Source organism: Crinia signifera, chromosome 1 (assembly GCF_055691185.1).
Source record: "Crinia signifera chromosome 1, ASM5569118v1, whole genome shotgun sequence".
Classification (NCBI taxonomy): Eukaryota; Metazoa; Chordata; class Amphibia; order Anura; family Myobatrachidae; genus Crinia; species Crinia signifera.
The window spans coordinates 253,959,050-253,984,702 of record NC_139217.1 but is presented as its reverse complement, the minus strand read 5'-3'; the positions used below and the strand labels follow the sequence as shown (position 1 = coordinate 253,984,702).

At 43.5% G+C, this 25,653-nt stretch overlaps 1 protein-coding gene across 3 annotated transcripts in view; it reads left to right on the top strand.

Annotated features, from left to right (window-relative positions):
* Nucleotides 1-25,653, top strand: part of NCAN (neurocan) — a 194,736-nt gene that overhangs the window by 91,302 nt on the left and 77,781 nt on the right. For 2 of the 3 annotated variants that reach the window (XM_083180306.1, XM_083180315.1), the window contains 3 exons: nucleotides 3,395-3,522; nucleotides 3,753-4,040; nucleotides 9,211-10,299. In XM_083180306.1, coding sequence (XP_083036432.1) covers nucleotides 3,395-3,522; nucleotides 3,753-4,040; nucleotides 9,211-10,299 — 1,505 coding nt within the window. The remainder of the gene's footprint in view (nucleotides 1-3,394; nucleotides 3,523-3,752; nucleotides 4,041-9,210; nucleotides 10,300-25,653) is intronic. The other variant, XM_083180322.1, reaches the window with a different exon arrangement.

Here is a 25,653-nt window from a genome sequence, read left to right as displayed (position 1 = left end):
GATGTTTACGTTACAGAAGTCAGCTTATTATTTATTGAAAGGTTTTTACAGTGTATAGCACAGATATATTATGCAGTGTTTTACAGAGAAAAATTGTAATTTCACATCAGTCTCTGTCCCAGTTTAGCTTTGGATCTATAGAGCGAAATGTAGTAAATTGTGATTTTTAGTAATGTGCGATTTTCTGGGGTCAAAAACATCCAAAGTCACACATTTTTCAAAAATCACACACATGTAGTAACATGCAAATTGCGGTATGTTTTGCCGCAACCAAAAAAAACGCACATTGTAAATCGCACCCAGATGTCTCCCCCATTAAAAAGTATACAACTTGCAAATGTAATAAGGTTTGATTTTTTTAGATCACACCCTAAACATTACCAAAAGTCTCCAGAAAAATAGACCTGGCACTGTTTTCTTTTCTAATTCTTACTTTTAGAAACTTTATTATACAGAACCATGCACAGATCTCAATGTTCTGTGCATGGTTCTGTATATAAAAGTCTCTAAAAGTAAGAATTACAAAACAAAATGGCATCCCAAGCATTACCAGCCCTGGCCTCTTTAAGTTCCCTAAATATGGGGGGGAATAGTGGTGGTCCCCCCGTATTTTGGCACTGGTCTCCAACAGCAAGCTGTGTAATGCCACAATCGGTAGACAATTTTATACATGGTCCCAAGGCCAAAACATGAATATCGTGGCTGGTGAGCTCTGTCCTCACCACCCTTGGGCAATGGGTGGTGAACTGATTTTTTGGGTGTAAAAATAAGAATAAAATAATTCATTTGGGTCTGCAGTAGAACTACAAGTCCCAGAAGGCCTCCTCCGCATCCTGGGACTTGGAGAACCACAAGTCCCAGCATGCAGGGCATTCATGGGCCTGCTTAGACTTGTAGTTATACTGTGAAAACAATATAAAAAAAAGAGCGACAGACACAGAAAAGTATAACTTTAATACACACATTAGCACACATACACACATGATTACCCTATCATAGTTCCTTCAACCAGAGCTGATCCTCTCCCGGCGCTCTTATAGGAGTCCCCGTGACATTATTCACAGTAAATCTCACTAACCTCCATCACGGGGACTTCACTGATTGGCTGTAAGCGTGATCATGGAGAAGTCTACAGCCAATGAGGCCTGGCATGGAGAAGTCTACAGCCAATGAGGCATCACGGGGAATCCGTGATTGGCTGTAAGCATGATCATGGATAAGTCTACAGCCAATGAGGCCTGGCTTGAGCAACCCGGGCGTCCCTCTGCACATACGCAGAGTGAAGATAGCAACGGGGCATGCTGGTGGGGATCCTTGATGGATCATTAAACCAGCACTGCGAAGTGAAGCCCAAAGGCTTCTATAGGCTATACTCTCTGCATCGAAACTCGGATGTGCGGGGTTTAGTGCATCAGGAAATGCTATAAAAAAAACCAAGGTTTTTACTGCATTTTTCCGTTAGTGCATCTCGTCCGGGGCCGGCGCTACCACTAGGCAGCTCTAGGCATTTGCCTAGGGCGCCGGCACCTGGAGGGCGGCAGTTCGCCCCTCACCCCCAGCATGGAGGGTTAGCGAACTGTGTAAAAAACTTGCGGCGCCGGCGTCGCTGCAGTGCTGGAGCGGGCAGGGGTGTCCGTGCCGCGAGGGTACCTGCGGCGCTGTCATTGTGTTCAAAGCTGGCGGCGGCCGGCGGGGTCCCTGCAGTGAATAGAAAATAACTAGCGCTTCCCGCGCCGCCGCCAGCTTTATACACAATGACAGCGCCGCAGGTACCCCCGCGGCACGGACACCCCTGCCCGCTCCAGCACTGCAGGGACGCCGGCGCCGCAAGTTTTTTACACAGGTATTTTTTAACTACATGACTACATTTTTTTTCTGATGGGTAAATATGCTGCAATTTCCTTAAGATGCGTCTGTAATTGGGTTTTACCAAGTAATTAAAATAACTGCCACATTTGCTGGCTAAACACCTAAAAATTAAAGGTTCATTATTGAAGTTGTGAATCTGAAGGGAAACTGTGATAAAGAGCATCACAAATAAAGTAGAAGGTATACAAATACACTGCATATATAGGAAGGGCAAGAAACAATATCATAGTGTTAGGATGTTTCTTGTTTTAGTAAGATGTTTGGACAATGACACATAATTTTTTTTGTTTCAATCCTTTGAAATATAAAAAATCTCAGAAAGCAATATGTCCGTGTACATTTTATTATTCTGTAGAATTGGTCAATGTTGAGAATATATTTGGGGGATGCTGCCGCTCAATAGGCTAGGATACAGGACAATACTTCATATGTCCTATGTCCATAGTGAATAATATCGCAAATGTTATTTTGCCTGCCCACCTCCTTCTTGTTCCTCTTTACCCATTCTCCCATTTGCAATCTCATGAGAATACTTACTCCTAGACATGTAGATTCTCCTAACCTCCTCATATAACAAATAAGTCTTCAGAAAGTTTGTGACAACATTTGCATAAAGCAGCGTTTTTCAACCATTGTGCTGTGGAATATTCGTGTTCCTTGAGGTGTTCTCAAGTGTGCCACCAGATCTAGAGATGTTTTCAAGTGAGGGCCAATGTATTTTAGTTTTGTTACCTGTGCGGACCAGTGTGATTGTTTTTTTCATATGGGGGCTAAAAGGTTTTTTTTCTTCCAGGGAGCCAATGTGTTTTTCCCTTTGGTGGTCTTATGGTGTGCCTTGACAATTTAAAAATCTTGTTTGGTTTGCGTATAGGAATGCAGGAATTAATGACTCCCCCAGTGATACACAAGCTCTTGGGCCGGGATGTATTAATATACATCGCCGCCCTTCGACGGCTGTCCGCCGCGATGCCAGCGCATATGTACTAACATATGCGGCTGGCATTGCGGTGCGGTAACGGAGACCCCCCGCGATACCTGTACTGTGGTCTGCGGGGGGTCTCCGTCCCCTCCCTGCCGCCTCCTGATGCCTACACGCCGGGGACAGCTAAGCAGGCTGTCTCCGTCGTCTCCTCCTCCCCCTGCAGCCGGAAGGATGTCCGGCTGCGTTGCTAGGGGGAGGAAGGGCTTACCTTCCGGGGTCCAGGAGGACCTGCAAGAAGGTAAGCCCAAGGGAGGGGGAGAGGGGGGGTCGGCGAAGCGGCGGGGTTGCGGCGAGGTGGCGGGTGGCGAAAAGAAGCCCATAGGCTTCTATAGGGTATTGCCACCTTTGGGTGGCGATACCCTGCCCGGCGAAATCGGTGCGGACGGGTAATAGTACATAGGAAAATGCGGTAAAACGGGCGTTTTACCACATTTTCCCTTTAGTACATCCCAGTACATGTATTTGTTGTGCCTTCTGCTAAACAAAAGTCTACAATGATATTGAAAGTGCAAAAAATGTATTGTATCTGTATCTGATCTACAGATATCCAATCAAAACACCAAGGCCTGGTTGCTATGGAGACAGAAATAATCTTCCTGGTGTTAGGACATATGGAGAGCGAGAGCCAGAGGAAACCTATGATGTGTATTGTTACACCGAAGGACCCCAAGGTAAAGTTTTACTGGGAGGTACAATAGTCAATATAATTAACATGACAGTAAGATAATCTGTAATAAAAGAATACCTTTATTGTTCTCCTATAATATACACAATGATGTCTGTGTTGCTGTAGTGACATTATTATAACTTGAAATAAATTAATCTTACCTCATATTTTCTTTCAATCAGTATGCCATGTGTCTGCCTTAACTCTTCATCTATATTGTGCTTCTAAATGCAGGAGATGTTTATTATGTGTCGGAGAGAAACACCCTGGAGGGTGCAAGAAAATCTTGTCTGCGTGATGGTGGGACATTGGCCACTGTTGGACAGTTGTATGCTGCATGGAGAAAGGGTTTGGACCAATGTGATCCAGGCTGGTTGGCAGATAATAGTGTTCGTTACCCCATTCGGAATGCAAGAAGGAACTGTGGTGGTGAGGAACCCGGGGTTCGAACTCTATATCAATACGCAAATCGCACTGGATTCCCCAAGCCTGAAAGGAAATTTGGGGCTTATTGCTACAAAGGTATTAGAATTAGTATTTTGACATACATACAGAACAAAATAAAATGTTAAATGTTAATGTTAAAAAATAACATGCGGCTAAATATAATAGCTGCTATATTTCGGGGTGCAGGACTTTTGTGCGAGTCACTCATTTTTTTTAAGCAACAATAATTTACAGGCAAAACCAACCAGTCATTAAATTATAGTTTGGAGGTGGCATCTTCCACAGCCGCCATGTGCATTTAGAACAACATGGATGTCTTCCTCATTCGCATCCTTCATTTTGTGACAGCCAGACTCAGTGAAGCGCTCTCAAATCCCAGGGACCTAGGCAGCTGCCTAAAGCTAACTAATGGTAGAGCCGACCCTGCATCTGTCACTTAGGACCCGCCAGGTAATCAGGGAGTGCCACATAGTGGCAGGCATCGCTGTACGGCTCCTGACACTACCATATTATTGCAGTCAGGCCTGTACTAGGCAGCTCTGAATAATAGCTTGGTAATTGTAAATAAAAGATGTTAGGATGAACATATAGAAACTATTTGTAAAAAATATATAATGGAAATTTATATTGTTGCACATAAATGAGAGTGACTGTCTACCAAACATTCTGTACTTGCATCAATAACCGTACCCCTCATTGGGATGAATGACACCCGTGGTCTGCATTTGGATAATGTTTTCATGAATAGTATCACTTTCTCCATAATTAATAGAATTATGGAACACTGCAGGGTTTATTTACTAAGATGGGAGTTATATTGAGGAGGGGATGTTGCCCATAGCAACCAATCAGATTCTACTTCTTATTTATTTAGACATTTTTAAAAGATAGAATCTGATTGGTTGCCCATAGCAACATATCATCTTCAATAGAACTCCCATCTCAGTCAATAAACCCCTGCATCTCTTCCTCTGTAGAAAAGTGAACTTTGTATGTTTCAGTCCGAGTGAAAATTGGGTTGTTGTTTTTTTGGGATCACTGCAATAAACATTCTATTGTTTAAGGCTAGAAATATATTTTTGTATGTCAGTGTTGGCTTGGTTAAAATTGCTGGTGCAGTTTTAGAGGTAACTCTTACTTTCTAAGGGCAATTATGTACAAGGTTGATGGTTCAGCTGGTCGTGAAGCTCCAGGTATGAGAGATGTTAGCAATGACAATTTTGTCCTATAAGTGCTTATTACACACAATCTTTCATCCTTATGGGGCTAGATATTTCTCAGCAGTAAAAGCCACATAGCGTGAAACTGATACAGGGCTTTCGAAGGTTACATGGAGAGGGTTGAATGAATGAGCAATGCTAAGAATTATCGATTCAGTCAAATCAATATGTTTGTCCTGACTAATCCTTTCCAATGAATATTTGATGGAAATCTTAATCAGATAAATAATTATGACCTTACAGAAAGATATACCAGCAGCTTGGTACAGAAAGGAGATTAATCTGGGCGTCCCACCAATGTTGAATCTCTGCTGTGCCAGGGTTTGAGGCGAGTATATAGGACTAAAGCTAAGTAAATGAACTAAAATACAGCAAACTGCTGGGAGCCAGGCTTAATGCAATGGATTTACTTATCTTCTTATAGGAGAGCTATCTGCAAAATATTCTCTGGGGAGGTTGTGAGCCTAGCACATGTAAATGTGCACATTAGGCATAGGGGTATATTTATCTCACAACCCACCTTTTTAATTGATGTGCTAAATATTTTTTGCATAAATTTGCAAAATGAAAATGTATATTATTTTATACACAACTACCGGTATTTATTGCTTGCCATGAGATATGCTTGTTATTCCTGGTTCAGGCCCTACATCCAAAGTACAGCCATTGGAAATTTGTGATATATTAGCCATAAGCAGGCATGTCCAAACTATGGCCCTCCAGCTGTTGTGAAACTACAAGTCCCATCATGCCTTGCCACAGTTTTGCTATTAGGGAATAATAAAACTATGGCAAGGCATGCTGGGATGTGTAGTTTCACAACAGCTAGAGGGCCACAGCTTGAACATGCGTGTGCCAGAAGCTAATGCTATCTACAATTGGAATTACATGTCGGGCCTGGAAAATCCAACTGCCTAGCAACCAACATGTATGTGCAGACAGAAATGGAGGGGCCACGGCTTATATTGGAGATATCTGCTGAGATTCATCCATGGTACATCTGAGGGTCCTTAATATTTGTGGGTACCCCCGAAGATGCCTGTTTTGGGATGAATAGATAAAAAATATTAAATGAATGAACTTTGCCCCTTGTTCAGCTTCAGTGGGTCTTCAGCAAAATTGCAAATCACAATTTTTGCAGATCTGTGTGTGCTACAGTGCATAATTTTACTGTGGCTGCAATGCTAAAAATCCGTCCGCTTGGCTCCTCCCCCTCAAAGACTCTAGCTGCTTAACAACTCCGGGATTCTCCCGGAGAGTTGTTCGAAAAAGTAGGTAAGCATGCTCTGGGGGTCCGAGAAATGTAGGCTGCCCCAGGAGACTGCTATGGTTGCATTGCCAGATCCTACCCAGTGACATGAGCCAGATTCCACACATAATACACTGCAACACCCAGCACTGAGCAAGAGCCATCTTTTTGGTGTCAGCCCTGAGAAACTGATTGGTTGGTAGTTACCACTCTTCAAGGCTTCACCCCTATATGAGTTAACTGTACAATACCCCTTTTCCATATTCCAAATAACCCGGACAGGTCATAGTGGAAATGGCTCCCCAAAGATTTTACCTGGTGGATTTACCCGGCAATTTTACCCAGGTCTTGATCTGGGTTGAACATGAGTTACACAAATTATGCAACTCTGGTAATGCTCCTATAGGGTGATTGAAGCTTCTGTGGCATGGGCAGATGATGTCATCTGTCAGTGCCCTGCAGAGAGAACAGAATCAGCATATGGAGCATTGCAACAGTGACGTTGAGTTGAGTACACAGACAGCCTGAACAGTTTCCTTCAACCACAGACCGTTCTACAGTCTGATATTCCACATGTCCATCGGCTTGACCAGCAGCCAAAAGCTGTCAAAAGACTGTGGACTGTGAGCCAGTGAGTGGAACCACTGAGCTTGCGTACTACTCTGAATTAGGCCCAATTTTGTATTATCCAATAGCTCATTCCATCTGGATGGAATTATTCATAATGCACTGGATAAATCAGTGTTTTACTCTACAGCTAGGCACTTCTAGATTTCGAAAGGGAAAACAGGGTATCTCTTGCGCTGATACTTAAAATATATTTCTTTACTTTAATTATTCAATGTGTGTCAGTCTGTAAAGCAACAGTGTGCAAAAGGAACAAAATACTAACTGGAGAAAGACTGTGATCTTCTCTGATTGTTAAAAAGAGCTCACGTGATCTGATCAATCAATACATATGACAGCTTTAAATGTATTTTATATCACACTCCCACATTAACAGCATGCAAATAAAGGGAAAATACATTTAAATAATTTTACTGTGATTACATATCGAGCTGAACAGTTTGTTATGCTGAAAGCAATCGTAATGGAAAGTTTGCCTAAAGTGCATTATAATGGCTAGCAACAATTCACTTCCAATTTAATATAATATGGCTTTTAGTAATAGCCCAGGGGTTCCCAATCTTTTTTGATTCACGGCACCCTAGAAAATCAGACTTTTTTTCACGGCACCCCTAGGTCAATTTTTTTTAATTTTGATTGGGTTTATATGCGATTCTTAGTGGCAGTTATGTGGTAAAGGGCAGGATTTGCTTCTGTTGGTACACATTCTATGATTGCCAACTACCAGCACTGGTTTTGCTCATAAATAATTAACCACTAATAATTTGAGTTGGTCCTAGACCACCAAGCCGTGGCACCCCTACATGTGTCCTGAGGCACCCCAGGGAGCCACGGCACACAGTTTGGGAACCACTGTAATAGCCTATTACTGCAGCAGAACAACCAGTGTGATAGCAGCACCCACTTCTACATATAAAGCAGCAGATAACTGTTGCTGCAGAATAACTACTGGACGCGTCTTACTGAACATTAATGCATAAAATAACAGGCGTACATCCAAGTTATGATTATGAGGTCTTTGGTAACTTATATTTATATTCTCTCACTCTGGGCCAGATGCACTAAGCTTCAAAAGTGATAAAATGGAGAGTGATAAACAGCCAGCCAATCAGATCCTACCTGTCATGTCACAGATGAGTGTGGTATAGGGTTCCGACAGTCGGGATCCCGACAGTCACTAGACCGAAGTCGGATCCCGTCTGGCCGGACTCAGACAGCATGTTGAGCGCAACAAAACCCCTTGCGGGCTCGCCATCTATTCTGTTCTCCCTCTATGGGGGTCGTGGACCCCCACGGTGGAGAATAGCCGGTGCCCATCGGGAATCCGTCTGTCGGTGTTTTAACAGTCCGGATCCCGATGTCGGGCAAATGACTGTCGGGATCCCGACTGTCAGGATCCCGTCCGGCACCCGTCACAGACTGTATTTGAAAAGTGTCAGGCAGGATCTGATTGGTTGGTTATCACTCTCCATTTTATCACTTTTGAAGCTTCGTGCATCTGGCCCTCTCTCTCTCTCTCTCTCTCTCTCTCTCTATCTATCTTCAAAGTATTGTCATTTATTTGTAATATGTGTTATAAGAAAATGAATTAAATTAATTATGTATAAAAAGCTAGTCTTCACTTGAGTGTAATCTCTCACAGGGGTAGGTGGGGAGTTAAAGCAAGGGAAAATTAGCAACCCGCAGACATGTTATGCTGTGTATCAGACAGGCAGGACAGGCAGAGGTTATATCTCACAGAAACTCCCACCTGGAGATGTGTCTGGCACACACATTGGCAGAGATTTTTATCATTATAATATAATAATATAGTCTCTTCAAGGGCCAGTAGTTCCTGAACCACAGCTATAAACCACAGCAGTGGTAACTGAAAATGTCATAGACATAATTGTGTGGGAATCAAGATCTGAAAGGCATTCCATAAATATTTATTGGATTGTCATATAATAAACCAAGTTTCTGTGGCATGTCGGTCTGCTAATCCTGTTAGCATCTTTGGTGTGCTTCAAAACAGAAACCGAGCATGGGTACAGCTAGATATTTCTAGCACTATGAATTGACTGTTGAATTAAGAGTAGCTTCTTGTTTCTCTCCCCGTTCAGCTTGATAGGATTCTAATTTATCCTTTTGACATGTTGCCTCTCAACAGCTCTTCAAGCAACAGCCCCCACCCCACTAGGGAATGAGCAACAAGGTCCAGTGTTGATGTCACAGGAAGACCTCAGGCTGATAAAACCAGAACTTCAAAGTCAAAAGCCCGGACAAGCAATACGCTTGGAATTTAATAATGCCTTGTCTGCTACTGACATGGCAATATCTGCTACAAGACAAGGATATAAAATGGAAAGCAGCGATCCAGTAACACCCATAAACTCAAAGGGCAATGCGAAGGAAATCAATGCGTTATCTTCAAAGCCACTTGTCCTGGCTTTCACTGAAGACATACGACAACAAGCAGTGACCCGTGTACCAGCAAAATCTGATTATTTTCATACTTGGGATCCAGAAGCACTAAGTACTACAGAGATTCCAATCTGGAATCAGATAAGCACAGATAAAATACAAGAGGCAATTCCAGGTACAGCAAGGGGGAAGGTTATTGCGTATGGTGTTTCCCAAGGACAGGAAGAGGATTGGTCTTTAAATATAGTAGATACAAAGTCCAAACCAAGACAGACTCACTGGAGGGATTTTCATGAAGAGTCTGAACCAGATTCTTCTGAAGAATCTCCTAATATTGACCAGGTATCCGAAAAGCATAAATTAGACTTAAGTTCTCTCTCTGAAGATGCCCGGAATTCTCTACAGTACACATGGCAGAATTCTTTAACTTCAGACAAAGAGTCTAATGGCCTTGGCACTAACCTTGCGGTCCCAACACTTTATGAAAACTTGGACCTTCCCACTACCACAACTGAGTTTGAAAATCAGGAGAAAAGTGCACACTCTTATATCGTAGCAAATCCAACAAGTACATTGGATGAAGAAGCACATCGAAGCAAACCAAAACCACAGTTAGGACTAATTGACCAGAATGTACATAACCTCTTAGAGGAGCATGAAATAAGCCTGGATATAGCACAGGAAGATACATTACAGAGACATGTTGAACATAAAGAATCTCTGGATAATATCAATGAACTAATAAAACAAGCACAGAAGGACACAGACAATTTACTTCATACAGAATCCTTGTTTAATTCCAACGAAGTAAAGGGAAATGGAAAAACACAACCAAGTAAGAATGCATTCAAATATAAAGAAATATATATATATATATATATATCTGGTTTAATTTGCCGTGGTGCATGCCAACTATACAAATCTACAGTCCTATTGGTTGTTATGGATGTTGTTTCATTCCACTCTTCCATTTCATCATTTTACTTATTGATATATTCTGATAAAGTTGTGGGGAATATGGGATTTTTAGGAGCTGGTTGCAGATGACAATAGAAAAAAACAATTGTGAAGTTTTCTAGTGGAACATATGAGCTGACATGTTGGTCATTATATACTAGTATTTTTTTGCCACTAGTGAAAAATGTGACAGTGGATGCTAGGAAAGTTTTGTGAGTGCGCTTTTATTCTGCAAAGACATTTATTAGAAATGGAGCACTCCAGCCTGGCGTGAAATTTCAAAGAAATAAGGAATACTACATACTATAAGTGAGCGGGCTTGTTACTTTACTTATTGGACCATCCTCGTACAATAGGCAAAGGACAATATACTGGGCAAAATGCACTAAAGCAGAAAAGTGGTAAATCTCCCAATTTCTGTGTTTTTACTGCACACTTCTGTATGCACTAAAGCCAGCATGTTGGAGCTTTGTTGCGGAGGATAGCACCAGTATGTACAGCAATGTGATATATATATATCATTACATTGCCTCACCACACCACTTAAGTGTGTACCCAGCAGTACATGGAGTTAATATTTTGCATATAGTAGCTCAGAGAAGGGAATTTTGTATGTTTTCATAGATTGCAATTGGTCGTTAGAGAACTGATCGAATGTGAAAAAGCAGCCTATTTATCATTGGTTGTGCTTTTGAAGAAGTGTGGAAGAGTATTGCTATATATTAGACCAATACGGAATGCTGTGGTGTCTATCAACAGCAAAAATCACACTCCTGTGCAGAGGTAAAATGCATGCCTGACCTAGAGGGAACCCAGCCACCCCTCAAAGGCTTCCATGGGTCCATATTGATGGGTATACTGTAGGTAATGCTCATATGGTGGAATTTAAAACTATGGGAATGCAATTATGTGTGAAAATAAATGGAGTACAAAAGAAATCAGTGATTTCTCTACATCCAGTTGTGTAATAGGAGAAAGTAATGAAAACTACTTTCGCCAGCAAGAAAGATAGAGAAAATAGTTTGCAATCCTTGATAAATATACCACAAACTCTTCCGTTTAACTCATATCTCTCATATTGCAGTTTATCTATTGCAATCTAGCCCCAAACAGCGCATCTAGACCAGTGGTGAGCAGCATTGATGAAAGGGTAGCAGAAAAGCAAATCAGTGGATACCACTGGTGGAACATGAGTATACAAGTGCAATAACTGGGTTAGCAGTAACAATTAACTACCAACCAATCAAATGGATCATTGCTCTGGGACTAATAGCTCAAATGGGAATATGGAGTTTAATAAGATGTTCTGCTTGTTTGCATCTATAAGTGATATCATTATTATGACATTACTATTTTTGACATCACGTTTGTGATTTTGCCCAACATTTGACAATGGCAAATCTAAAAAAAATCTTGATAGTAATATGGAAACCCATGGGACAGCTAGCAACTGTCTGTTGTGGATCAATTTTAGTTCAGATTTATATGCAGCATATAAATATCAGTACTGCACGCATCTACACAGAAATAAGTGTATTTCTGGGTGTACGCAGTGCAGTGTAATAAAACTTCCTCTATTTTGCCTTTTTGTCATAAATGAGGTTAATGTAAAAAGTTGCCTACTCTCCAGAGAGCTTGTTGAGCAATCCAGGAGCTTGATGACACCACTTCTGGTGAATCACATCTTGGTGGCACAGCTTCCTGAGCCACGAGCTGCAAACTGAGGCATTGAGCCACGAGGACACAATAAATCACTTCACTGCCAGGGCCGCCAAGAGAAATCCTTGGTCCCGGTACAACAACTTCCCAGGGCCCCTCTTGAGGGGGTGTGACCACAGCATTTTGGGGGCATGGTCTGCTGCTGCCTCTTGCCCAGAGGCACCAGGAACCCCCGCACCACTGCTGTCTGCCCTGCTCCTGGTCACCCTACAATGTAAGTAAATGTGCAGGGCGGACGGTGTGCCAATCCCGGGAATGCCAGTTCGAGCATTTTTCAATCCCAGGCCCCGGGATTGAAAAAAATGCTGCAGGATTGTCATCTCTACCTGTACCCCCTGCCCCACACTACATCAAATGCAACCCTGCACATTACTCTCCACAACTGCTCATACCTTTAAATGCCATCCCTGCACACACTACCATCGCTACCCTGCACCCTCTTCCCCACACATATCGCCGCTACTCCTTGCAAGTGTCTGTGTATATGTGTTTCCGGACCTGGGCCCACTGACAGGCCTGGGCCCGGGTAAATTGTACCTGCTCCCCCCCTCTCGGCTGCCCTGTTCACTGCATTGCATCCTAGACCCTGCCTACAGCACACTGCTACCGAGGGCATAAAGTGGTCATGCAGAAGTGGGGGAACTTATTTCTCTATGCCACCTATTTACACCTCTCCCCTACCCCCATTAGACAGAAGTCAGGGCCAGTGGTAGGGTTTTTGTCATCCCCCTGCAAACTAGAATGCTTTTCTTTGAGAATTACTGTGCAGGGCCTCTGTGGAGGTTAAAATGTTCCACCTCAACATTAGAGGTGGTGGAACTCAGTTCCACCCCGTTCCCCCTCACTTTAACCCCTGCTACCCATCTGGACACGTATGACTTAACATTGTAACAGGATTTTATCTATCATTTTAATCATTTAATTATTCAGTATTTCCATTTGTTCATGAAGAAGTAGAAGAAAGTCCTAAGAGATACTACATAGTGTAGAAGATCCATTGCTAAATGTTACAGTAAAAGGTTAAATTCTTGAGGCCATATCCTCCTCTGTAGTGACTAGACTGAGAGCTGTAGAGTTGCACATGTGCCTGCTGTGTGCAGATGAATTGCTTCATCCCTTGTTACAAGCTTCATTTAACAATGAAATCACTGCTTTGATTAAAGCACAGATTCTCAATAATGAACTTTCTGTGGCTCTCTCCATAACCAGCGTTGCCCATGGCCGGCTGCCCACAGCCAAAGCCTCTCTGGTGGGTTCAGTTTACTAACATCCATACTGGTTCTAGGAGGAGATATTATGCAGCAAGCAGCCATCTGCACTGCTCGGCTATGGGCTTCCACATTTACACAGAATACTGTCCCAAATGTTATCGCATGCACTGATGATTGTGTTAACTGGGATTGCTAAATGTGCCAGCGGGTTTATTACACATGTAAGAAGCAATAAGCGTTTACATAAAGGTGTGTGGTTGGGTAGATTGGGGGAGGGGGGCTGTAACATTAATTAAACTTGCAGTAATGAGACAATATCTGTGCTCCTTGTTTCCAGCTGTGATGCTGGATTACTGCATGTGTCTAATGCAGGCAATACACTGTTAGATGCTAATGATTACTCTGGACTGGGAAATTGAAGAAATAGTTCAAGATATAGATTATTCTTTTTTTCTTTGTTCTATGATTGCTAAAGTCGCAGTATTTTAGTAAAGGGGCATTTGTCCCAGGAACACAAGGACAGGGGGTCATTGTCTAAGATTGATGATGCTGTCAAATGCTGTGGAGCCAATTTGCCAAATGCATTGGCTTACCTGAGATGTGGAGTCTAATGGATTCCTTTTTCCATATGAATTTCCTCACCAACTTGATCAAAATAGTTATTTTGCTAAGGTAATGACATTTTTTTTTTTTTTTAAATGTGTTTATTGAGATTTTCACATATACACAGAAAATGCTAAAAGTAAAATATGTAAGCAGCACAATAAGATAGTACACAATATAACATCAACAGGAGACGGATCCTGACGTCGAAGCCAAGGTATAAACATTCCTCACATATTATTCTTTTCAGCATCAGAACAATTACTAAAAGATGTGAACCTTAAGAATCCAAAGAGATTTGTAATGCATAGAAAATTACTGAAGTACATACAGCTCCGTCAGTGTCAAAAGCACGTTGTAAAGCCTTGGACAAATATAACGATATATCGTGCACCAAAACAAACTAAATAAAACCGCTGAGCTAATTAAACATACAGAACAGTAAGGACTTATTCATTCTCCATTCATACCAGAGGGGCATAAGGGGGGGGGGGGGTATTCTCTCAAAGAAATCTGAAGTCTCTATATTCTGGACATAACGTCTCAATAAGTGGGGACCATTTAGATAGGATTTTCTGAGTTTTACTATCTACATCTGGGAGAGTAGACTGGCACTCGTAGCATAGTATTGTCATCAATGCAGATTGCTAGTGTTCAAGTCTGGGGGGTAGAGGGGAAATCCACTGCTTAAGTATGAGCTTTTTTGCATCTGTAAGAATTATGATCAGAAGTGGGATCATTGGGTGCATGGAGTGAGCAAGCAGCAGTTTGTAGACCCAAAAGAGCACATATATTAAACGGTAGGTCAATACCAAATGATTTATGTATATACCATTTCACTTTAAATCAAAACGTTGCTATTTTGGGAAAATGCCCCAAATTATGGATAAATAGGGCTTTTGGAGAACGACATTTGGGGCATCTACCTGAATCTGAAGATATCATGTGTATTCTCTGGCCCGGTGTAATATATGCCCGGTATAAGAACTTCAGATGAATCTCCTGTAATTGCGCTGAGTGCAAAATTTTAAATATGTATGGTATAGAGTGAGTTAGGTCTCGTCTGGCCACAGGAGAAGAGAATTTCGAAGACCAAGACTCGAGGAGGGGGGACCATAGCGTATCCATGTTTATAGTGGAAATAAGTATGTCGCCATATAGCCATTGAGTTTTATAATATGTTTTGCTAATTCTGGTAATTAGTAAGGTAAGAGGGTCTGGTGTTTCTACATTCGGAAAAGTCCGACCAAGTTAAGTCAAAAAGATTGACTAAATCCGTGAAAGAATATAGGGAACCACCTGGGACAAATACATCTCTTATTGTAGAGATTCCTTTAAGCTTCCAGACAGTAAATCTGGAGTTGGTAAGAGGTGGGGTAAAACAAGGGTTGCCTCCTATAGATATGAATTTGGAGTGCGTAGGGTCTCTGCCCCAAGCTCTATGTATGGCCCCCCAGGCTTGGTATGTATCCCAAAACAAAATATTGTTTTTAATAATGGACGGAATAAGGGATTTAGGGGTATGTAGCAGAACTTTAAGATCGTACGGGGCCACCAGTGCTTGTTCCAATTCGTAATTACTACAAAAAGACGAGTCCAGTAACCAATCAGAAATGTACCGAAAGGCAACAGCTCTAGAGAAGGATAGAAGGTCCATGACAACGAGGCCACCATGCTCCTTATGGAGCTTCAGTTTTGTTAAGGCTATACAGGGTTTTTTATTATTCCATAGAAATTTGGTAAATAGTTTATCGTAGGCTAAACAGTCTTTTCTAGTGGGTCTCAAAGGCAGCATCTGTAATGTGTAGGATATCTTTAAAACAATACTTTTTAAAACCGCCACCCTCCCCAGTAGTGAAATCGGTAGTGGAGACCAATAGGACAATGAGAGATTTTGGACAAAATAGGATTGTAATTTATCGCGTACAATTTAGTTAGGTCAGCAGGGACAAGGACACCTAAATATTTCTGTTTAGTCTTATTCAGGGAGAATTGAGAAAGGGTAGAATGGGAGGCAAGTGTGAAGGCTGAAGGAGTAAGTGGAAGTAGTTCAGATTTAGAAGTGTTTACCTTATAACCAGCAAAAGAACTAAAGGTATTAATGACGGACATAATACTAGGGATGGATTTCAAAGGATTGGATACAAAAAGAAGCATGTCATCCGCAAATAAACTGACTTTTAAAATTTGTTCAACAACATGTACCCCTGTAAACGACTGTAATTTTCGTAGGGAAATTGCTAATGGTTCAATAGCAAGAGCTAATAATAGATTCGAGAGTGGGCAGACCTACCTGGTGCCTCTCTTTATGATTACTGGGTCAGATATATAACCATTGCAGAGAATCTGAGAGCTAGAAGCAGTGTATAAAGAATTTAGGACACTGGAGAAGCCCAACGGAAACCCAAAATGTGAGAGCGTGGTGTACAGATGGTCCCAGCTCACAAGAATGAAATGGGCGTCTTGGTTAGCCGTTGAGCTCAGCCAGTGTGAAGCAGCCAAAACCTTCCTAATGTTCCCCGTGGAGTGACGACCCTTAATGAAGCCTGTCTGATCCGAGTGGACCACAGAAGGAAGAATTAATTTCAGCCTATCTGCAAGAATTTTGGTATACAACTTATAGTCAACATTGAGAAGTGAAATGGGTCTATAAGATCCCAGCAGATGTAGGTCTCTTCCCGGTTTAGGGTGGAGATGAATGATAGCATCAGTGAAATATTGTGGGATGGTGTGAGAAGTCAAAATTATATTAAATACGTGTACTAAGGGATCAATAATATTAGGGGAGAGGAGTTTATAGAATTCGCTGTAAAAGCCATCAGGGCCCAGTGACTTGAAGGATTTTAGTTGGGAGATGGCTTGTTCTACCTCCTGATATGTGATAGGGGCGTATACTGAAGCAAAAAGAGAGGACAGTAAACTGTATAGAGCGCTTTTCAAGGCTGTTTTCTCAAAGTGAGCTGCTGCAGGAGGGATTAGTCAGATCCCTTCAAAGTAATGGGAAAAAAAGGAGGGGTATGCAGCGCTCATTTAATGATGACACAAATGTATTGTACAATACAAATTTATTAATGATAAAATATATATAAAAAAAGGGGAAAAATACACGTTTTAAAAAACACTTAATGTTAATTGTGAGAAAATAAAACCAATGATTGGACCTGCCAAGAAAGGGGTAATTGATATAATCTGCTCTGGTCTCTCAGATTAGTCCCAGCATGATTGGAGAGAGATAAGATGTAGGAGTCCAATTGTATTGATCCTTAAGCGCTGCTGGAGGTGTCCCGGTCCTGGGTAGGAATGATGCAAATTGTTAGGGATCCTCTCTAAAGTGCGGCTGTGCTTGTTTAAGGTGGTACACTCCAATCTACAATCTCCAAAAAGTGGCTGAGGTATCCCAGTCTGTGAGGACTGGATGGATGTGTGGATCCTCTGTAAAGTGCATTCGTGCTTGGGAAGGAAGTAAGTCCCAAATAGGGGATGGATGAAAAGTGAGTCCAGATGATTAAGCAGGAAAGTAAGTTGGGCAGGTCTCAGTCAGGTCCCTGGATTTGAAAACCAACGCGTTTCACTGTACTAGGACAGCTTTATCAAGGTCGTATACTGAAGCAGCAGCCTCTGCACTAATAGTGGGCAAGGTAATAGAGTCACAGAAAGTGGATTTTGCCTGAGTATCAATGGGGGCTTGGGAGTAAATTTCTGTATAAAAGTCTGATAACACTTTTGCTATGTCACTAGATTTGGTCACCAGGGAGCCGACATGTTTAAATTAAACAATGGGCAGCTAAGACTCACTTTGAGCATACTGTACAGTAGTGCGCATCTTACAGTACCTCCCAACAGATTCATATTTAATTTTGGGTTTTGGGGCTGTATCCTCTTTGGGTTTTGGGTCTGGATGTGTTTTGCCAAAGTCACCCTTGTGGGTTTTGGGTTTGGATTTTTTCAGGGAAAAAACATAAAATCCGCTAAAATGTGTTGTTTTTCTTTTTTTTGCTCCTCTGATATTCTTATCCTCAATAATATTAATTTCCAGTTAATTCTGAACACCTCACAATATTGTTTTTAGACCAAATGGTGTGGCACTGCAGTGGCAGACAGGATGACAGTTTGAAAAACTAGACTCCAAAGAGCACATAATGCAAAGGGAAAAAAAGGTGCAAGAGGAACTTGTTGTTGGACCCTCCTCTCCACCATTTTGTTGTATAAACAGGACACACACACTTTAACAAACAAATCATTTCAGCGCCAGGGTCTGCCACATGACTGTGGCTGAAATGATTGGTTTGTTTGGACCCCCACAAAATAAGCTGCAAATTAATCTGCACAAACTGGCTCTACTGAGGCAGGATGTAGTCACACCCCCCTGTGAACAAGCGCGACAGCGAAACGTACGTCAGGGTTGCCGGACCACATGGTGTACACACGTGACCGGCCAGGCAGGAGCTCAGACAGGAGGCAGCACCGTAGGAGACACAGCGGAGGAGCTCATATAAGTAACTGTCACAGACTGATAGGTCCCTAAGGTAACCACTGGCTCAGTCCAGTGGATTTTTCTTTTTCTATCACCCGGTCACTCTTACGCAATTATTATTTGAAGGAGGAGTTAAGATGGAGGGAGTCCGCTAAGTATGTGGGACTTGTGGATGAAGCCCTTCATTCACTTTGCCAGGATTTGAGGGTGATCATAGTGTTGAAATCAGAGGAGTGCATTTTGGCCACCGTGGTTGATCCTTGGATAAAAGCCTACGTGGTGTCACTCTTTCCGGTGGACACAAGTCTGCAGAAGTACAAACAACTTTTGAAAAAAAAACTGTCAACTGAATCGGAAAGTGACTTGGCAGAAGCCTCTCCTTCATTTTCTCCCGCAACTGGGGCTGCAAGGAAACAACTGAGATATCCTAAACAACCCACTGGTGGTAATGCAGGGCAGGCATGACCAAGTTTGGACATTTGGTATGGACCGAAAGACCTGGCAAAAAAGGGTTCACCAATTACACAGAATCCTGTGGTGGTGGATTCCAGCGGGAACAAATTAATACTCTGTGAGAAGAATGAGGATGTACACGACACTGTAGGGGGTGAGGAATCAGTGGATGAAGAGGAGGACTACATCCTGCCTCAGTACGCCCCTTTATATCCATATATATCTATACAAACACAGGGGGTTCAGCATTCACTACAACAATTTACTAGAGTGCGTGGTCACAGGCCACTGCACCCCAACCTGGGAAGTGGGTGCTGTCTGCACCCAATTCGCAGGACTGGTGAGTGTGTTGGTACTTCTGTATCTATATATATATGGGCTTCTAATAAAGAACTACCTTTTATATTTCGAAGTCTTCGGTGTTATTTTGAAGTTTATGAACACTCCGTCTGAATATAAGTGACTGCAGGATCACACGAATCTGGGACTCTATACCCTACTGGCTAGGTGGTACTACTGGAGCGCACTCTGGACAACCCCCCTTCCTTGCATATATATATATATATATATATATATATATGCCATTACATGCTACCTATCCCAATCATTTATTATTATTATTTTACTATAATGCCATAAATCAATTCTCTTTCAAATATAAGACATTCAAAGAAATCACTGTAATCAAGAGAGGGCTGACAGCTTTAGGCCAAGGGGAGAACACATTCAAGGCTCTCTCACTTATGTGCTGTAGTGGAAAAGTTGACATGTTTAAAATAATTTATAACCTATGAATTACATTATATAGTTTTCATTATATTAAGAATTTTGATGTCAGAGCTAAAATTAAGTTTTATTCTTGTGACTTCTCTACAATTCTAGTAATCTTCAGTATATGCAATAAGACAGCATTCTGTGGATCTTTATAAAACACAGAGAGCATTCTATTGGCCATTGTACAATACAGAGAGCATTCCAGTTACATCATAATAATACAAAAAATATTTTAACAAGCAATACTCTATAATGAAACTTATAGTGACCTTGATACAACACATAGAGCATTCCAGGGATAGCCAAAGAGCTTGAAAATAGCCACAGTAGAAATCGTGTCAAAGTGACATACAGTAAATGTTTTTTCTCCATTCTGCAATAATCCAATGGCCCGAATTTTTAGGGGGTGTGGCCTATCAATATGTGGGTGTGGCCTATTCCAACAAGGCCACGCCCAATTTTTGCCGCTGTGAGGGCATGGCTAGTGGCTCTCTTAGCTGCTGGCTATGTCCCCAGCCCCTCAGGCTGCAGAATAGGCGCATGCGTACAGCGTTTATTCTACAGCCTGTGGGGCTGGGGAGATAGAGATGGGGGGGGGGTGACAGGGGGTCTCCCAACACAGTAGAGTGGCAGGGTGGAAGAGGATGCAGGGAGGGAGGGGGGGATGGAGGGTGCCGTAGAATGCTGGGAGGGGAGATGCAGAGTGGCTGAGAACGAAGGGAGTGAGGACTTACACAGGGTGGCACAGGACGCAGAGTGTGAGGGGGCATGGTGGCACAGGATGCAGGGTAGGAGGGGGGATGCAGAGTGGCAGGGGATGCAGGGAGGGGAGTCACAAAGTGGTGGAGGAGACAGTGATGCCCATTATAGATATGCCATACACCGTGATGCCCATTATACATATGCCGCACATCCTGATGCCATTATACATATGCCGCACACCGTGATGCCCATTATACATATGCCGCACACCCTGATGCCCATTATAGATATGCCGCACACCCTGATGCCATTATACATATGCCGCACACCCTGATGCCATTATACATATGCCGCACACCGTGATGCCCATTATACATATGCCGCACACCGTGATGCCCATTATACATATGCCGCACACCGTGATGCCCATTATACATATGCCTCACACCGTGATGCCCATTATACATATGCCTCACACCGTGATGCCCATTATACATATGCCGCACACCGTGATGCCCATTATACATATGCCGCACACCGTGATGCCCATTATACATATGCCACACACCGTGATGCCATTATACATATGCCTCACACCGTGATGCCCATTATACATATGCCACACACCGTGATGCCCATTACACATATGCCACACACCGTGATGCCCATTACACATATGCCTCACACCGTGATGCCCATTATACATATGCCGCACACCCTGATGCCATTATACATATGCCGCACACCGTGATGCCCATTATACTTGTGCCGCACACCGTGATGCCCATTATACATATGCCACACACCGTGATACTCCATTATACATATGCCGCACACCGTGATGCTCCATTATACATATGCCACACACCGTGATGCCATTATACATATGCCACACACCGTGATGCCCATTATACATATGCCGCACACCGTGATGCCCATTCTACATATGCCGCACACCGTGATGCTCCATTATACATATGCCCCACACCGTGATGCTCCATTATACATATGCCACACACCGTGATGCCCATTATACATATGCCGCACACCGTGATGCTCCATTATACATATGCCGCACACCGTGATGCTCCATTATACATATGCCACACACCGTGATGCCCATTATACATATGCCGCACACCGTGATGCCCATTATACATATGCCGCACACCGTGATGCTCCATTATACATATGTCGCACACCGTGATGCCCATTATACATATGCCGCACACCGTGATGCCATTATACATATGCCACACACCGTGATGCTCCATTATACATATGTCACACACCGTGATGCCCATTATACATATGCCACACACTGTGATGCCATTATACATATGCCCCACACCTTGATGCCCATTATACATATGCCACACACCGTGATGCCCATTATACATATGCCACACACCGTGATGCCCATTATACATATGTCGCACACCGTGATGTCCATTATACATATGTCGCACACCGTGATGCTCCATTATACATATGCCGCACACCCTGATGCCATTATACATATGCCGCACACCCTGATGCCATTATACATATGCCGCACACCCTGATGCCATTATACATATGCCGCACACCCTGATGCCATTATACATATGCCGCACACCCTGATGCCATTATACATATGTCGCACACCGTGATGCCCATTATACATATGCCGCACACCCTGATGCCATTATACATATGTCGCACACCGTGATGCCCATTATACATATGCCGCACACCCTGATGCCATTATACATATGCCGCACACCCTGATGCCCATTATACTTGTGCCGCACACCCTGATGCCCATTATACATGTGCCGCACACCGTGATGCCCATTATACATGTGCCTCACACCGTGATGCCCATTATACATATGCCTCACACCGTGATGCCCATTATACATATGCCTCACACCGTGATGCCCATTATACATATGCCGCACACCGTGATGCCCATTATACATATGCCGCACACCGTGATGCCCATTATACATATGCCGCACACCGTGATGCCATTATACATATGCCTCACACCGTGATGCCCATTACACATATGCCACACACCGTGATGCCCATTACACATATGCCACACACCGTGATGCCCATTACACATATGCCTCACACCGTGATGCCCATTATACATATGCCGCACACCCTGATGCCATTATACATATGCCGCACACCGTGATGCCCATTATACATATGCCGCACACCGTGATGCCCATTATACATATGCCACACACCGTGATGCCCATTATACATATGCCACACACCGTGATACTCCATTATACATATGCCGCACACCGTGATGCTCCATTATACATATGCCGCACACCGTGATGCCATTATACATATGTCGCACACCGTGATGCCCATTATACATATGCCGCACACCGTGATGCCCATTATACATATGCCGCACACCGTGATGCTCCATTATACATATGCCCCACACCGTGATGCTCCATTATACATATGCCACACACCGTGATGCCCATTATACATATGCCGCACACCGTGATGCCCATTATACATATGCCGCACACCGTGATGCCCATTATACATATGCCGCACACCGTGATGCTCCATTATACATATGTCGCACACCGTGATGCCCATTATACATATGCCGCACACCGTGATGCCATTATACATATGCCCCACACCTTGATGCCCATTATACATATGCCACACACCGTGATGCCCATTATACATATGCCACACACCGTGATGCCCATTATACATATGTCGCACACCGTGATGTCCATTATACATATGCCGCACACCGTGATGCTCCATTATACATATGCCGCACACCCTGATGCCATTATACATATGCCGCACACCCTGATGCCATTATACATATGCCGCACACCCTGATGCCATTATACATATGCCGCACACCCTGATGCCATTATACATATGCCGCACACCGTGATGCCCATTATACATATGCCGCACACCCTGATGCCATTATACATATGTCGCACACCGTGATGCCCATTATACATATGCCGCACACCCTGATGCCATTATACATATGCCGCACACCGTGATGCCCATTATACTTGTGCCGCACACCGTGATGCCCATTATACATATGCCACACACAAGTGATGCCCATTATACATATGCCTCACACCGTGATGTCCATTATACATATGCCACACACCGTGATACTCCATTATACATATGCCACACGCCGTGATGCCCATTATACATATGCCGCACACTGTGATGCCCATTATACATATGCCACACCGTGATGCTCCATTATACATATGCCACACGCCGTGATGCCCATTATACATATGCCGCACACCCTGATGCCCATTATACATATGCCCACACCGTGATGTCCATTATACATATGCCCCACACCGTGATGTCCATTATACATATGCCACACACCATGATGGCCATTATACATATGCCACACGCCGTGATGCCCATTATACATATGCCGCACACTGTGATGCCCATTATACATATGCCACACCGTGATGCTCCATTATACATATGCCACACGCCGTGATGCCCATTATACATATGCCGCACACCCTGATGCCCATTATACATATGCCCACACCGTGATGTCCATTATACATATGCCCCACACCGTGATGTCCATTATACATATGCCGCACACCCTGATGCCATTATACATATGTCGCACACCGTGATGCTCCATTATACATATGCCACACGCCGTGATGCCCATTATACATATGCCGCACACCCTGATGCCCATTATACATATGCCCACACCGTGATGTCCATTATACATATGCCCCACACCGTGATGTCCATTATACATATGCCCCACACAGAGATGTCCATTATACATATGCCACACACCGTGATACTCCATTATACATATGCCACACGCTGTGATGCCCATTATACATATGCCGCACACTGTGATGCCCATTATACATATGCCACACCGTGATGCTCCATTATACATATGCCACACGCCGTGATGCCCATTATACATATGCCGCACACCCTGATGCCCATTATACATATGCCACACGCCGTGATGCCCATTATACATATGCCCCACACCGTGATGTCCATTATACATATGCCCCACACCGTGATGTCCATTATACATATGCCCCACACCGTGATGTCCATTATACATATGCCCCACACCGTGATGTCCATTATACATATGCCCCACACCGTGATGTCCATTATACATATGCCTCACAGTATGAACCTCTCTCTCACACTTTAGTTACCTTAAAATCAAGCTGGCTGGCACTTCATCTACTTCTTCCTTTCATTAGATGTGTGCTCCCGTGTAGCTCCGCCCCCTTCCACTCGTGTAGCCCCGCCCCTCAACTCCGTGTTGCTCCGCCCCCTTTCCAGTCCCTGCTGTCATGACTGATGACACATGAAAGTGGGTTGGAAGCCAGGGAGAGAGCTCTGTGCTGCCGGCGCTGCTGCCTCTAATGTAGTGTGACAGTGTACTGGCAGCCGGCAGCTACAGAGTCTGAGGACAGAAGCGGCCGGGGATGTACAGCAGGGAGAGAGCCTCCCTGCGCAACCATCCTCACAGTGAGTGCTTGCCACACACAGACAGAACCGCGGGAGCAGCTGCGTGCGGTCGCACATGCGCACCAGCACTCCCGCGGCCATTTTTATTTCTGTAATAGCCGAGGCTGCCCGCAGCCATATTTGTTTGGGGCACAGTGCTGCGGCCACGGCCGCCCGTTAACCGCAGAGATGGCGGTCTGCGGCCCCGCCAATGGGGTGAGCGGCCTTTTAGTGACTATTAGGGGCCGGCCCACCGGGAAATGGCCCGGTTTCCCGGTGGTCCAATCCGCCCCTGTTAATATATGTTATATATGTGCATTAATAAATATTAATTATTTTTTTGACTCCTACTCCTCATTGGTTAGAGCTACTTTCTCCTTTCTCTTCTTTTTGTTTATTAGGGATCTGCTCAATCCCTACTAGTAGCTGCTTGGCAAGCCACCCCATTTGGCTACCTAGGTAGCAACCGTCCTTTCTACATTGTGCCTAATTCATGCAATGGCTGATTATAATGCAACAGGATAATTATCGGCAGACCGCACATGTTTTGCAATCCCAATGCGCATGTGTGAAGGTACCTCTGTGATCTCTCTTACAATGTGGTGTTCATGGAGAAGTGGTTGTCAGGAAGTGACCTTTGGAGGTGTTAATGGGGAGTAGGTGACAAAATGCAGGTGTGCCCTGGCCTTTTGGAGTCTACAGTACGTATCCATAGTCCACTCTTTAGACCGGATGTTCCTTGTTTTTGCAT